The 14,858-nt window shown below is 65.4% G+C and overlaps 2 protein-coding genes across 2 annotated transcripts in view; one reads left to right on the top strand and one right to left on the bottom strand.

Moving 5' to 3' along the window:
• The first annotated feature begins 2,045 nt into the window (after window positions 1-2,045).
• Window positions 2,046-6,795, top strand: HPS6 (HPS6 biogenesis of lysosomal organelles complex 2 subunit 3). The gene has a single exon (XM_026651150.2). The coding sequence runs from the start codon at window positions 2,146-2,148 to the stop codon at window positions 4,615-4,617; it is 2,472 nt and encodes an 823-aa protein (XP_026506935.1). The 5' UTR covers window positions 2,046-2,145; the 3' UTR covers window positions 4,618-6,795.
• Window positions 6,796-11,742: 4,947 nt separating this feature from the next.
• The window catches only part of LOC112125290 (prominin-1-A-like), a 7,247-nt gene continuing 4,131 nt past the window's right edge, over window positions 11,743-14,858 (bottom strand). The window contains exons 7-8 of the mRNA XM_026650994.2: window positions 13,954-13,977; window positions 11,743-12,824 (exon numbers count right to left, since the gene is read on the bottom strand). Of these exons, the coding sequence (XP_026506779.1) occupies window positions 12,773-12,824; window positions 13,954-13,977 (76 nt within the window). The 3' untranslated portion in view covers window positions 11,743-12,772. The remainder of the gene's footprint in view (window positions 12,825-13,953; window positions 13,978-14,858) is intronic.

Raw genomic sequence — 14,858 nt, 5'->3', positions numbered from 1 at the left:
CTGAACCCCACTCCCCTCCCAGAGACAGAGCCCAGGAGTCCTGGCTCAGTGCAGACCCTGTAGCAGGATCAGGGGCATAGTCAGAATTTCTGTCATTTCTCACGCCAACGCACAATCTTTCAGCACGTCTACTGCAGTACAGTGCAAGTCTCAGCACTGCATCCGAAAACCTTCACACAGGCAGCCAGGCAGCCAGGCAGGTGTGTAGCAACCAACCATGCAGTTAACATGATGCAGTAGTAAGAGTGCCCCTTCCCCCTCCCGCCCCATAACCTATACTGGGCACTAAGCAATCATTTAAAAAACAAAAATCAGCAGCCTGAGGGCAGAAACCTGAAGTGAATGAGGGAAAGAAGCCGCCTTGGGGACAGTTATGGGCCAGAGGCCTCAGGTAAGGTCAGAAAAGTATGGTCACCACCACTTCCTTCATTGCTCAGGGGATGAGATTCCAGAATTCCTTCTTCCCACTCAATAGCAGGTTTACAGTAACTTTCCCCTTCCCTCCTGGCAGACTGGCTGCCCGCCAGCACCCTTCCCTCCTCTGAGATCACAGCTGATTCATGACTTGAATTGCACAGGGTGGGTTGTGTGGAAATGTCAGGCCAGTCTCCTCCTTCCGTGAGAAGTGCTGGGGGCAGGAGAGCACATGCCAAAGCAACGCAGCCATTTCGTGACCATCCCAAATTTTGCAAGCCAGGGGTGACAGAAAAGGGACTCAAGAAGTGCTACAAATTCTTCCTCTTTAAAACAAAATGCCCCAGCGTATCCTCCTTCTTGGTCCGAATGTAGGAATTGCTGGACTGGATCAGACCCAGGGTCCATCTCGTCCAGTATCCTGTTTCTGGTAATGGGGATCAGCACCAGATTCTTAGAGGAAGGTGCAGGAACCCCCCCCCCCCATAGGCACACTGTGAAGGTCTCATCCCAACCCCTCTTCATTCGAGATGGTTTAAATCCTGAAGCACGAGGGTTTGCCTCTCCTCTAAAACTTTCACAGCATCAACTATCAACTCTGGACATTTCCACGTCAACGGTCAAGCCCACATCCAATCTTAAGAAGTTCTTGACCTCAAGGACATACTGTGGCGGGGAGTTCCACCGTTTAAGCATGTGTTGGGTGGAGAAGTATTTCCTTTTATCAGTTCGAATTTGCCACCTTCCAGCATAACCAGACATCCCCCCTTTGCTCGCCTGTTCGGAGACAGGGAGAAGAGACGCAGCCCAGTGGTTATTTTATACCCTTGTGTGCGGACCCCTTCTCTTCCTCCCCCCGCTAAGGTCAAGGATTCTTCCCACCCTGTCAAGCTCTCTTCCCGGGAGGGTGTTTTTCATGCCCCGCTCACGCTCACCACCCAGGCCAGGGTCCCAGGGGAGGTGCTGTTCCGGGCCGGGAGAGTCCCTCTCTCCCTGCTCCGCCCTGTCCCCCGGGGTGCAGCCCTGGGCTCCCGGCCGGGCGCCCCATTGACTCGCCCGCCGCTGAGCTCCCGCGAACTCGCGACACGAGTGGGGGGAAGAGGCCCCGCTGGAGCCAGGCCGGCCCAGGCCCCGTCTCTGCCCGGCCGCAGCCCTTTAACGCGGGGCGGGGCCGGGCCGGGACCCCGCCTACGGCCGCTCCGCCGCGCTCCGGCTCCAGCCTCATCGGGCCGGGACGGAAGTCAAAGGGCCGGAGCGGCCGGGCTGGGGACGCGGCTCCGCCCGGAAGCCTCGTGATCGCAGCGGGGCTGAGTAGGGGACCCGGGGCGCGCAGTGCGGGGGGCCTGGGGAGCCCCGGGGGAAGCTAAGGGGTGTGGGAGGGTCTGGGGAGCCCCTGGAGAGCCAGGGTGCACGGGGGGAGGGGCTGGGGGAGTTAGGGGGCGTGGGGAGCCCCCGAGGGAGTCAGGGCGCACGGGGGGTTTGGGGAGCCCCTGGAGAGCCAGGGCGCACGGGGAACCCCTGGGGGAGTTGGGGGGTGTGGGGAGCCCCCGGGGGGGGCAGGGGGCACGGGGGGGGTGGGGGAGTCAGGGCGCACGGGGGGGTTTGGGGAGCCCCCCAAGGAAGTCAGGGTGTACGGGAGTCTCAGGACCCTCAGGCAGTGGTGACAGCTTGGCAGCCAGGGCCCTCTCTGCCCCGCCTCATGCCGGCAGGGGCCGCGCCAGGCGCCCCGAGATGAAGCGAGCCGGGGCGCTGCGGCAGGTCTCCGACTTCAGTGACTTTGTGAGTGGGCGACGCCTGCGGGAGCTGCTGAGCCAGCGTGGGCCGGGCGAGGCACCCCGCCACGTCCAAACCAGCCCGGATGGGCAGCACCTCCTGCTGCTCCTGCGTGGTCGGCCGGTGCTCCAGCCGCAGGTGCTCACCTTCCAGCGTCTGGGCACCGGCGCAGGGGACCTGGAGAGGAGCTGGCAGCCGCCCCAGCCCCCCATCACGGGGCTGCTCTTCCTGCAGAGCCCCGCAGCGCTGACCTCCTGGGTGCTGGCCGTCGTCTGGGAGCAGGGCAGGACAGAGGTCTGGGGGTTCGTGCCAGCGCTGGGCTGGCAGCTGCAGCAGACCCTGGAGCTGTGCCATGGGGCCCGGGCTCGCATCGTTTCCATCTGCAGCCAGGGAAGCAGCCTGGTCTGGTGTGAGGAGAGGCCCCCCTCGGACGCTCACCTGGACCCAGGCAGGGGGGCCTTCAGGTACTGCATCTGCACCAGGGCTCTGGAGGTGGGGGAGCAGGGGGCACACCTGGGCGCCATGAGGATAGTGGTGCACAATAGCCCCCAGTACCAAGTCCTGGCCTCACCCCAGCACGTCTTCCTGGTGCCCACCGGTGCCACCTTTGCCAGCGTCTCCACGTTCCTGCTCATCTGGTGCCCCCGGGAGGCTAAAGTCACCATTGTGGCCCCGTCTGGCAGGTTCGTCCACAGTGAAGTCCTGCACTCCAGTGACTTCAAGAAGCTCGTGTTTGGGTCCGTGGGTCTCCTGCTGTCCGCGGCGCCTCTGGACATTCATACTTGTGCCCTGTCCAGCTGCGGGGGGCTCCTGATGCTCAGCACACAAGGCACGGTGCATCTGGTTCAGCCAGACGGGACCTGGAGACACGTCTGTGATCTGGGGGGCAGCTGCCTGGCCCAAGGAGACCCCGTGCAGCTGAAGGTCTTTGGCAGCACCCTGACCTGTGTGCTGGCGGGGGTCTTGTATCTCATTGACTTGACCAGTGGGAGGCTGATTGAGAAAAAACTCCTGAGCACCAGAGAGGTGCATTTCCTGGAGTCCCCAAGCAGGGAGGAGGAGATCCAGCTCCTCACCCCAACCGGTATCTATTGCTTCAGCTTCTCCAGCCCGGAGGAGGGCGGGAGGCCTGAGCCCACCCTGGTGGAGATGGTCTTTGAGGAAGCCTGCAAGTACTACCAAAGGCGGAGCCTCAGCAGCTCCCAGCTGACGGTGGAGAAGCTGAAGAAGGGGGAGATGTTCCAGGCACCCATTGCTCTCTCCTCCATCCTGCAGCACAGCCTCCCCCGTAAGGAGAGGGCAGCCAAGGGCCTCCCGGAGACCTACGCCAAACTGGTGAGCACCCTGAGCCTGGATCTCCAGAGCTACCTGAGCCTGGAGCTTCTCAAGTCCTGCATCGTGGGCGCTTCGGAGAGCGAAGTCGACAGGTGCTGCGAGGAGCTGGTGGAGCAGGAGGTCAGCCGCCTCCTGCGCTTGGACTTGGACAGGGAGAACCTGGCCTATCTGAACAGTGTCTTCAATTCCTTCCCCAAGGCCTCCTGGAAAGCCATCCGGAGCAGCCTGCAGCTGCAGCAGAATGGAGACGGGCTCTTGGTGGCCAGGGCCACCTCCGACCTCTGGAAGAAGGTCTTGGGGGGGCCAGTCCCTAACTGGTCCCAGCAGGAGGAGATGGGCCTCAATGGGGTGGTCCCGCTCTTCGAGCTCATCTGCGGCTCCCTGCACAGGTTCAAACCCAAGTGGCTGCCCGGCTTTGTGGAGCTGACCCAGCAGTACGTTGGGGCCTCCTGGACGTACAGCACCCACGAGGGCCCCGAGGGCGGGGGGCCCCTCTACAAGAGAGCACTGGCCGTTCTCGACAGGCAGCGCCACCGCACGGCCAGCGACCGCGAGCTGGAGATCGAGCTGCTGCTGGGCAGCGCGCGGCCCAAAGCTGTCCTGCAAGCCGTGCAGCTGCTCATCCGCCTCCGCCGGTGGCAGCGGGTGGTGGAGGCGGCCGAGAAGTTTTCCAAGCTCAGCCCGCTGCTCAACAAGGAGATCTTCACCACCCTCCTGGCGCAGTTCGCCCAGCACAGGGACCTGGACCCGTACCTGGCCGCCCTGTGGGAGCTGTGCCCTGCAGACCTGACCGTCTCGGACATTCTCAGCATCGTCCTGCAGCACCTCCCCAGCTCGGAGGGCGACCCTGCTCCCTTCTGTGCCGGGGGGGCCCCGCTGACCCTGGCCTTGCTGAAGCCGCTGTTGCACAAGGTGGCACAGCACCAGTGCACTCAGGACGAACTCTATGCCGACATCTTGCAGGGCCCTCCGTTCCCACCGCCTGCCCCGCCGAGACAGCACAGGGCTGGCCCCAAGGCAGCCCCAGAAATGCTGCAGCAGGCGGGAACGTGCAGGACTCCTTTCCCAGGCTGTAACCTGAGCGACGCTGTATGAAAAGCCGTGTGTACAGAATGGGAGCGAAAACCTAGCGAGCGGGGGTAGGGGCAGCAAACGCCAGCCTCCCCCCACTTCCAAAGGCAGAGACCAACTCTAGTTACACCTTCCTGCCTCAAACAACCTCCTGAGATAGCGCACTGTTCATGAGTCAGCGGGGGGAGGGGGGCGGCCCAGGCTAGACCTGGGGGAGGATCACTGGGGTGACTGGGGGGGTTTACAGCTGAGGCAGTTCCCCAGCGAAGGAGCGGTGTGTGAGAGCGAGAGAGAGCACTGACTGCACGTGAGAGCCCCCTCTCCTGGCCTTTGAGCTAAACGCTGGCTTCCCGCCCTCTAGAAATGAAGCCTGGGGGATAAAGTACAAAGTCTTAACCCAAATTCCCGTTTCATTTGTCCTGTGACTTGCCCACGGCCAGGCTGTTTAGGAGCAGGCACACCCCTTCGCGGCACGGGATCACGGGGGATGAACCTGCTCACGCGGGCACTGCTGGCCTGGACCCAGTCTCTAAAACCTCCCCACTGGGTCTGTGTTCTGCTCCTGAGCCCCGGACTGGCCGGTCCCTGGGACCTCTGCCTGGGCCTCCAAGGATGGCGGTGTCCCTGAGCCGTCTGTTTACCACCCTGCTAGTTTGTCCCTCCCCCATGGGATCAGCTGCCCTGGGTGGGGGAATGGCCGATCCCCTTATGAAACCACAGCAAAGGAGCGAGGTCCGTCTGCGTCCCAGCCTGGCCTAAAACCGACCGAGCTAGCGCTGCCCTGCGCGGGCTCAGGCCTGGGGCCGGCAGCTTTGCCCTGGCTGTCCCTTTCCTAGTGTGTCTGTCGCGCAGGAGGCAAACTTAGACCTGGCCTGTCCTTTTCTGTTCCCAGCCCTTCTGCCTTTGCCCTGGGCTCTAACCTTATCTCAGCCTTCTGAGAAACAAAAGGTGCCGTGTCAGGGCTGTCTGGCCCTTCCCCGGCCTGCCCCCCCTCTCCTCTGCCGGCTAAGTGAGGGTACAGGGGAACTGCTCTGGGATCTGGTCCCGCTTCTGCCCGGGTTCCTTCTCTCCTGGGCGGACGCCAGACGCTGGTAGGCTCGGGGCACGGCTGGCTGGAGGGGCGAGTGACTGGAGACCCGGCCGCGCTCACAGCCCCTGTTTGAGGCTGGGCTGGGGGAAGCGCGTCTGGTTTGCTTCTCCCAAGGGGGTTGTTTTTTAAGTGTGTGAGGAAACATTTTAAAGAAACCTAAACTGCCCGAGGGTTCGTTTTAAATGTGAAGGGTCCTGTGGCGGCGCTTGGTTTAACGGCAGCTGAGCGTGGCCGCGCACCTATTTAAACGGGGAGAGGGGGCCCGGCTGTCTGGGTGCTGAGCCCCAGGGGCTCCCACGCGCTCCAGCTGGGGTCGGCCGCGCTCAGCCCTGCTGACTGACTGCACAGGCTGGGAGCATGCACAAGGGTTTGTGTGGGTCAGCGTGAGTTGGGGGCTGCCGGCCGGCTGGTTTCTGGAGGAGGGAGGCATGGGGAGCTGGCTGGATCTAACGCTTCCAGCCCAGATCCCCACAGGTGGCGCTGTCCGCGCTCTGGGCACCCCAGGTAACCGCTGGCAGCTTGTCGGGCGCTAGCCCTTGGCCAGGGAGGAGCTTTCCTGAAGGCTGCATGTGTCACACCAGCAGGCACAAGGAGGGCGCTGGATGGTGCTTCAGCCAGTCTCCACCCCCCAGGGCCCAGCTGCAGTGGGTCAGGGCAGGCAGGGGGCAGAGTCTGTGCTGCATCAGCCGCTCCCTCTCCTGGCTCGCTTGTCCCACTGCTCTCCTGTGCCTTCCTCTGGGCTCTGCCCCCTCCCTTCCAGCAGGGCCTTGCTAATTAGCAGGGCAGGGAGGAGAGCCCCCGGAGCTCCTGCCACCCAACAGCCAGAAATCGAGTCGGCTCTGAGCCTCCTCTCCCTTCCACTGGGGAGTGGGGGTCGCTGCAGCCAGCCCCGCCCCAGACGGAGCCGGGAGGTCGCGCTGGTCGGATGCAATCAGCTAGACTCCAGTGCTGGGCTCCCTTGGGTTGCCGGGTCTAAGGGGCAGCCCCTGCAGGCAGTCAGCTGTGCTCAGGCGTTGGGCTGGCAGGGGGCTAGTTATAGGTCATGGGGAGGGGAGGTGTCTTTGTGACTGCCCGTCCCCCTCTGTGCAGGGGTCTAGAGCGGAGCCCCTCTGTAGGGCGGAGCCCCTCTGCCTGCTGGTCCCTGTTCCCGTCTGCGTTAAAGATCAGGAGTGGGAGGTGGGTGCTTTGGGGATTGTCTACACCAGAGCCCTTCACCTTGACTTACCTGATCCCATGGGTGAGCTGGCCTGGCGCCACAGTAAACCAAGGGCTCAAGCCGTAGTGTAGACGGCTCTCTGGGGTTGAGGAGGCAGTGCGGGGACTGGCAGCTGTGTGACTTCCAAAACAGAGAGGAGCTGTACCTGCCTAGCCCCTTCTGCCCCTATTCCTGTGCCTTACGCCCCAGTCCCTGGAGCACGAAGGGGCTTTGCTACCTCGGGCAGCTGCTGGGCCTGCGAATGCAGCTGCTCCCTGGACGAGTGACGCTGTTGTGGTAAGGGGTGGGGGGTCGGGGAAGGGGCTGCTCCTGGGACCAGCTGCAGCTGCGTGGTGGCCAGCAGGCCCTTCCTCTGCTAGATTTCCAGTGAGTGTCATTAAACAGCCGCTGTCAAACGTCTCTCTCAGTCGAGAGAAAAGAGTTTGAGGCTGAGTTGGGCGGATCTGTTTGCACAAGGGAGGAGTCTTCATGCAATTGTTGGCGTTGCATGCCACTGTCCAGTGGCTGTTGTCCTATATGCAATATTAAAAGGTGTTTAACGAGCGACCGTCCATCTCCTGTCTTGCCCTGGCTGCGGGCCCTTGGGCGCAGGCTCGCTCGGCTGGCAGCTGCTGCCGTGGCTAAGGAGGAGGCTGGGGGCTTTTCAGCGAAGAGCGGCCGGCCCCCTCCTGCCTGTGCTGCTGTGGAAAGTCCCTGTAGCGGGCGGCATACCCGTGTGCAAACGCCTCGCTGGGCCTGGGGAAGAGGAACTGCTGATGCCGTTAACAATCTGCTTGGCTTGTTATCAATGCAGCTTTGTTCCCGCTGCAGCCCAGCAGGCCGTGTGGGCAGCTGCCTGGCTCTGTGGCAGAGAGGGGAAGTGGGGCACGTTCTGCCCCTGCTGCCTCGCTCTGTTCCAGGGAGCCGGGCGCAGCGCTCCAACGGGCTGTGCAGCAGTGCCCAGCGGCCCAGCTCAGCACGGGGGCCAGGACTCACGGCAGCCGGCTGCCCCTCTCGCGCTGGGCTCTGCAGGGGCCGTGGGGTGCAGCAGCTGGGGGAGGGAGGCTGGTCTTAAGCCGCTGTTTAGGACAGGAAGTGAAGGAAACAGCTGAGGGAATTGTAAGTGGACAAAATTGAGTGGCCTGAGTAGGCCGGTCAGGCAATGCCTTTGGGTGCACGCCAGGGAGTGGTGATGGGCTGGCCCCAGTTTAGGGTTTCAGCGGAAACACAGCCCCCGGCCTGTAGAGCTTTAGGCCAGCAGGGACCATCGGCTCCTCTGGTCCGACCCCCTGTTTAGCACGGGCTGTCGCATTTACCCAGATGCCCCTGTCCTGAGCCCACACCAGCATTTCAGTCCTCAGGAAACTGCTGGGTCGGCGGCAGAGACCGTGGGGAGCTGAGGCCCCTGCCCTGGGCACTGGGCGATGGGATGCCCAGTTGATGCTCACTGGTGACCTGGGCTCCAGGCTGCATAGGAAGGTAACAACCCCCACCCCCATTCCCTGCCAATCTGAGCTGGCCAGGCTCCCGGCCTGCAGGGCTGTAGCTATAGTAGGGCACAGCTTCGCCCATCTGGATTTGGGGGGGCCCAGAACACCCCCATGAGGGGAGGGGTGAATAGCTAGAGCTCTGCATTGCCTTCTGGCCCCAGTTGTGGGCTGGGCCAGCGGGGACGGGGGTGCAGGTGGCGTAGACTGGCCTGGCTTCAGTTGGGGCAGAGCTGTTGGGACTTTCATAGAATATTAGGGTTGGAAGGGACCTCAGGAGTTATCTAGTGTCACCCCCTGCTCAAAGCAGGACCAATCCCCAACTAAATCATCCCAGCCAGGGCTTTGTCAAGCCGGGCCTTAAAAACCTCCAAGGAAGGAGACTCCACCACCTCCCTAGGTAACGCATTCCAGCGCTTCACCACCCTCCTAGTGAACTAGTGTTTCCTAATATCCACCCTAGACCTCCCCCACTGCAACTTGAGACCATTGCTCCCTGTTCTTTAACCTGCTTGTTGGCTGGTGTCCACCTTCCTTCCCGCACCGCCTGTGACACCCTCTGGTTCTGGGACCGAACCCAAGCTGCAGTCGCATGAGGAGCCGCCTGGGGTTAGCTGGAGCTGTGCCCAAGGGCCCTTGCTCTCCGCCCGCCCTCAGCAGGGAGACAGACCAACGTCCTTCACGCAGTTCTCTGATCCCAAGGCTCCCACGTTGCTTGGCCCATTGCTGACATGCAGCCCCCTCTGAAGCGGCCCAGGGCAGCTGTTTAACAAGGTACACAACAGTCTGGGACAGGAAGTGAAGAATACTGCAGCCAGATGAAGGGGTGGGGGGGGTCCAGGTGGGTGAGGCAAGCCGAGAGCGGGGCATGGGGCAAGCGAGACGGGCCTGCCAACACTACACAGGTGGAGCTTGGGTTTGCTGCTGAAACTCCAGGAAGGGAAGTCGGGGTAACGCGGCCTGTGAGCTAATCAGCATCCTCTGCTGCTGCTGGGTCTACATTACCTGGAGCCAGGCAGGGAGGAGGCCTGGGCCTGTGGCATTTCCCCTGGGCAGGCTGGCTGTGGCGGGCGACCTCTGGTTACCGGGCAGTGACGGGTCGCAGCAGAAAACAGCGTGGCGGGGTGGGGGGCTGGCGGCCACTGGGATCCACACCCCAGAGACGTGGTCCTCTCCCCACTGCCCCTTACTGGGTCATGCCCAGCGCAGGAAGGGAGGCCGGGTGCAGGGAGGGAGCTTATCAGCCCAAAGCCCAGCGGACCCAGTTCTCCCTGGCACCTGCCCCCAAGGGCCTCCTTCTCTTACAGCTTTGGCCTCCCGCGCCCTAACGCTGGCGGAGCTGGGCCGGCCCACAGCACCCTGGCCAATCCCACCACGCCAGAGCCCAGCCAGGGAGAGGCCCGTGCAGGCTGCCAGGGGCTGCAATAGGGTTTCCACGTCCCAGGGGCTGGGGGCAGCACTCTGCCCCCCACGTCAGGCCGGGGAGGCTCAGCAGGGGGGCTGAAGCTCCCGAAGCTGGGCAGGGCTGTCCCTAAGGCGGCTTTGGGGCTGGGCACTATTAGTGAGAATCCCCCAAGGGCCCCCTCGCCCGGCCCCTCCAAGCCAGGGTGGCTGCCCCCTTGGCTCTGTGGGGCTGGGGAATTCCTGCCTGCAGGGGGAGAGTCCAATGGGCCAGACGCTGCTCCTGGGCCTGCTGAAGCCAGAGCCACTTGCTTGGGGTCCCTGGTGCACGGACGGGTGCCAGAGAGACCGACTGGCCCTGCCCCCCACTGGGACTAAGGCCTCGCCCATCCCAGCCACAGCCCTTCGCCTGGCCCTCCCAGGGGCTGTTTCTGAGCCACGCTCGGCGGTTACGGAGAGGGAGGAATGTTGCCGGGGCCTTCGGACACGTGGGCCCCACAGCTCGGGCTAGAACAAGCCATGACTCCAGCAGTGGGGGTCCTCCCAGCCAGGTCCTGCTCGGTCAGCCCCTGCTGCGTCAGTCACCCGGGGCCAGACCCGGGCCAGGCCCCGTGAACTGGAGGCCGGCAGAGCGCAAGCGAAGGGCAGCTCTGGGGCCCGCCGGTTGCTGTGGTTTCACGACCACATTTTCCTCTTTTTCAAGCTGCTTGTCCCTCCTCCACTGCGGTGGGACCCTCCCCCAACAAAAGCGGAATCTGCCACCCCCCCCCCCCCCCGGGGCCCCCCCCCCCCCCCCCCGGGGCCCCCCCCCCCCCCGGGGGGGGGGGGGAGTCCCAACGCTCGCTTGGCTTGGGGCCACGGCGGCGTTACCGCTGCTAAACGCAGGCACAACCCTCTGCGCCCGGCGCCACGGCCCAGCTCTGCCTGGGAGCGGGAAAGCGGCTGGGGGAGCCACTCCAAAGAAGGGACCCAGCCCCCCCGGCAGGAGGCAGCCAGGCACCAGCTTCCCAAGCAAGGCAAGGCAGCGGCTGCCTGTTGTTGGTAGACACCAGTGTCTCCATTGCCCCAGCAAGGGCTGGCCCCGAGCTGTGCCCCCCCCCCCTCCAGGGACCCTGCTTCCAACGCTCTGGGCCAGGCCTCGCCCTGCCACTGACCCAGGGCAGCCGTGTCTACACTACAAACTGGAACTGAGCCACCCGCAGGCCTCAGCCTGGCTGTGGGCATGGCCTTTGGGTGCCCTCCGGAGCCAGAGTCCAGCAGCAGCTTCCTCGCTACCAGCCCCGGCCGGGGAACACGCGTGGGGCTTGTCACCCGCCAGGTTGGTCCCGGACGGTCCCATGAGCCCACGTGGGGCGGTGGCTGCTGGGCTGCACAGATTCCTCACCCCCATCCCGTGGTTCTGAAACCGGGGGTGACCCCTGGACACAGCATCCCCTGCAGCCCAGACGGGGCCGGCTGGCTTCACTTTGGCCAGGCCTGCCCCTCAGCCGAGCCCGCTGCCCCGTCATACTGCCACGTGCAGGGGAGGGAATTCAGGCCCCTTCCTGGGGTTTCCCATCCAGCCCCCAGGCGAGCGTTCCTGGGCTGCTGTCACGAGCCGCCCCGCCGGGCCCTGAGCCCCCCTGGGCATCCAGGCTGCAGGTGCTCACGGCCCCGGGGCAGCAGCTCCGCTCCCCGCGCTGTGGGGGTCACGGCCGCGGCGCCAGGCCCACCAGCTGCCTCGTTCCAGCATGCGTTGTGCTGCCCACCCCCGCCGAGCCCCAGCACCGAGGGCCGCGGCCCTGCCCGTGAGGGGGGCTGGGGTAGATGGGCTCAGCAGCACGGGCTGGGGTGTCCCCTGTAACGTAAGGGGGGGCTCAAGGGCTTCCCCCCCACCAGACCCCTCCCCCATCCCCCCCGCTGCTCCAGGGCCCCCCGTTGCCAGGCTCTCTCTGTTCGGCCATTGGGAAGCACCCGGCGCCCGTCTGCAGCACACACACTTTATTGGTTCAACAGCACGTCACTGTGTCAGCCAGCGCCGCCAGCGACTCCCCTTCGTACAAAAATAAATACTCATCGTCTGTGCAGCGTGGCCCCCACGCCGACCAGGGCATGGCACAGAGCCAGGGGCAGGCAGGAGGGCGCAGGGCCATCCCCTCATCGCAGGGCACCCGGCCCGGGGCGAGCTCTGCTCCCCAGCCGCAGAGCAGGGCCCCCCCGAGCACAGCGGGGGCTGCTAATGTCAGGCCCAGCGACGGCTGCCGGGACGTTCTGCACTTGCCTCCAGTGGCCCCACTTTGAGCTGGCACCCACTGTGCTCTGGGGGCAGGACGGGGAGGGAGAGGGGGCGCTGAGGCCTGCTTGTCTGGGACACGGGCGCCTGGGGACACAGACAGGCGCCCACCCCACACAGGACCCCTCCCGGCCAGGGCTGTGACACGGTGGGTGAAGGGTGGGGCGGCTGAAATGGCTCATCGCACGAGCCTGGGCGTACACGGCTGCACACGCAGGGCCCCTCTGGCATGGGGGTGTATTGACACCACCCCCTCACTGCTTCGAGCTTGGGTACCCCGTCCCCTCCACCCCCTGCGCCCAGCCCCTCGGTGCTGTGGGGCCGGACAGTGCCCAGCTGCTCCATCACAACGAGGCGTGCCCCTATAGCGGGATTCCCATGCCCCAGCACACCCCCATGGTGATTGTAGGGGGAGGGGCTACTGGGTTCTTCCCCCCCTTCTCTCCCAGCCGATCGGCTCTGGATTTGCGGTGCAGTGCAGGGTCTATGTACCACGACATAGCCGTGGGGGCGGGAAGCAGGATGACTCCCACCCAGGGGAGTCTTGTGATTGGCTGAACAAATGAGGGGGAAGGCGGGGCTTGGTGGAGCCAGCACGGCAGATTGGCTGCTTCGGCCCATGGAGTCCAGGTGTCTAATCAGATCAGTGGGTGGCCGCCCCGTGATCCCTTCAGCAGCAGCCCCCCCGCGGGGGCTCGAGGCCGGGGCCAGTTTGGGTGCAGGTGGGGCGCCTGCTACTTCCTCGTCTCCACCCGGGGGATTTTAAACAGCATCGCAGACGGAGACCTGCAAAACCAAGCAGAGGGGGCGGGTCACCCCAGCGGCCAGGTAACCCCAGCACCCGACTCATCTCGGCACATCCCAGCGCCCGGGTCCGTCCCAGCGGCCAGGTAACCCCGGCACCCGACTCATCTCGGCACATCCCAGCGCCCGGGTCCGTCCCAGCGGCCAGGTAACCCCAGCACCCGACTCATCTCGGCACATCCCAGCGCCCGGGTCCGTCCCAGCACCCAGATAACCCCGGCACCCGGCTCATCCCAGCGCCCGGGTCCGTCCCAGCACCCAGATAATCCCGGCGCCCGGGTCTGTCCCAGCGCCCAGATAACCCCAGCACCCGACTCATCTCGGCACATCCCGGCGCCCGGGTCTGTCCCAGCACCCAGATAACCCCGGCACCCGGCACATCCCAGCGCCCGGGTCCGTCCCAGCGCCCAGATAACCCCGGCACCCGGCACATCCCAGCGCCCGGGTCCGTCCCAGCGCCCAGATAACCCCGGCACCCGGCTCATCCCAGCACATCCCAGCGCCCGGGGAAAAGCACCCCCCCCAAAGCAGAGGGGCCAAGGCAGGATGTCCCCAATGCTGGGCCCGGGCGAAGGCTGAGACAGGCACCACAGGCTGCAATGCCCGGGGACGTCACCCGAGATTCCTCACCAGGGCCAAGCAGAGCACGGCCTCTCCGCCCACCCCTGGCGTGCTGGGCCCTGCCGCACGGGAGCTGGGACGGTGCCCATGCAGCACAGACGTGGCCAGGGAAGCCTCCACCTGCAGCCATGCCCCTCGCTGCAGCCTCCTCGGTGAACGGTGCCCATGAGCCTCGGGGGCGCCTGGGGCCCTCAGGTGCACAGGGCTCGGTGGCCCCCTGCCCCCCACACGCTGGGCCCAGCCCACCACCCCCACAAGCCCCCTGCTTCCCGTTGCAAGGGGCTCCAACACCCCTGCCAGTCGGCCCCTCCACACCCCAGGGCGCCCCTCTGGGATATTCGCCAGCCTCCCCGCTCTCACCCCCTCGAGCCCCCCGCTGCTCAGCCCCTCGCCCCCCCGCTCACAGCCCCTCGCCTCCCCAGACCCTCTGCTGCTGGCAGCGCCGCCCTCACCCCCAGGCCCTGTGGAGGGAGCTGGGGCAGGTACTTACATCTCCAGGGCTTCCCCGTCGCTCCTGGCGGGAGAGAGGAAGGCTGTCAGTGGGGATGAGCGCGCTCCCCCCCCTCCCGCCCCACAGCGCTGGCAACAGGTCTGCGCAGGGCAGGGCCCCGCCAACTGGGCCTCGGGCTGGGGGCACGTACCCCAGGCTCTCAGGGAGGGTGGGCTGGGCTGGAGGGACCCAGCTGGGCAGCTCTGGGCCAGAAGGGGAAGGGCCTGGCCTCCCCGACACCCCCCGGGCCCCAGCATCAACCCCCACACCCACACATGGGCCAGAACCAGCACCTGCCAGGCCCACTGGGGCAGCGAGGACGGCCGAGTGCCAGTCGCAGCTGGCGCCCTCATGGGTGCCTAGAGGGGAGGGGAGACCGGCCCTAGGGATCCCCGGGGTGGCCCGGCCCCGCCGGCTCCTCACCCCAGGCAGGGGAAAGGGGGCAGGGCCGGCCTGAGCCGCCGGTGTTGGGCTATTCCGGGCCCGTGGCCAGCCGAGGGGTTCTGGTTGTCCCGCCTCAGGTCAGCCCAATACCACATCCCCGTGTGGCTCGGACATGGGGGAAGGAACTCCGGGAGGAAGTGAAACCAGCAAGGCCCCCACGCCGCGTCTCCAGGGGCCGGCTCAGGCTGATTCCAGGGACCCGTGGGCAGGTGCAGGGGCTGGCGGAGGCCAGAGAGCCCTGCCCAGAGAGCGCAAAAGGGCAGGGCACCAGCAGGACCAGGGGCAGCCCCGCACACAGCCACCCTTCCCCGGGACGGTACGTGCAGGAGCAGGGCAGGGTGCCAGCGGGACCAGGGGCAGCCCCACACACAGCCACCCTTCCCCGGGACGGTACGTGCAGGGGCAGGGCAGGGTGCCAGCGGGACCGGGGGCAGCCCCACACACAGCCACACTGCCCCGGG

This window comes from Terrapene carolina, unplaced genomic scaffold (genome assembly GCF_002925995.2).
Source record: "Terrapene carolina triunguis isolate 2854851 unplaced genomic scaffold, T_m_triunguis-2.0 Scaffold95, whole genome shotgun sequence".
Classification (NCBI taxonomy): Eukaryota; Metazoa; Chordata; order Testudines; family Emydidae; genus Terrapene; species Terrapene triunguis.
This window is presented reverse-complemented; position numbering and strand designations above follow the sequence as displayed.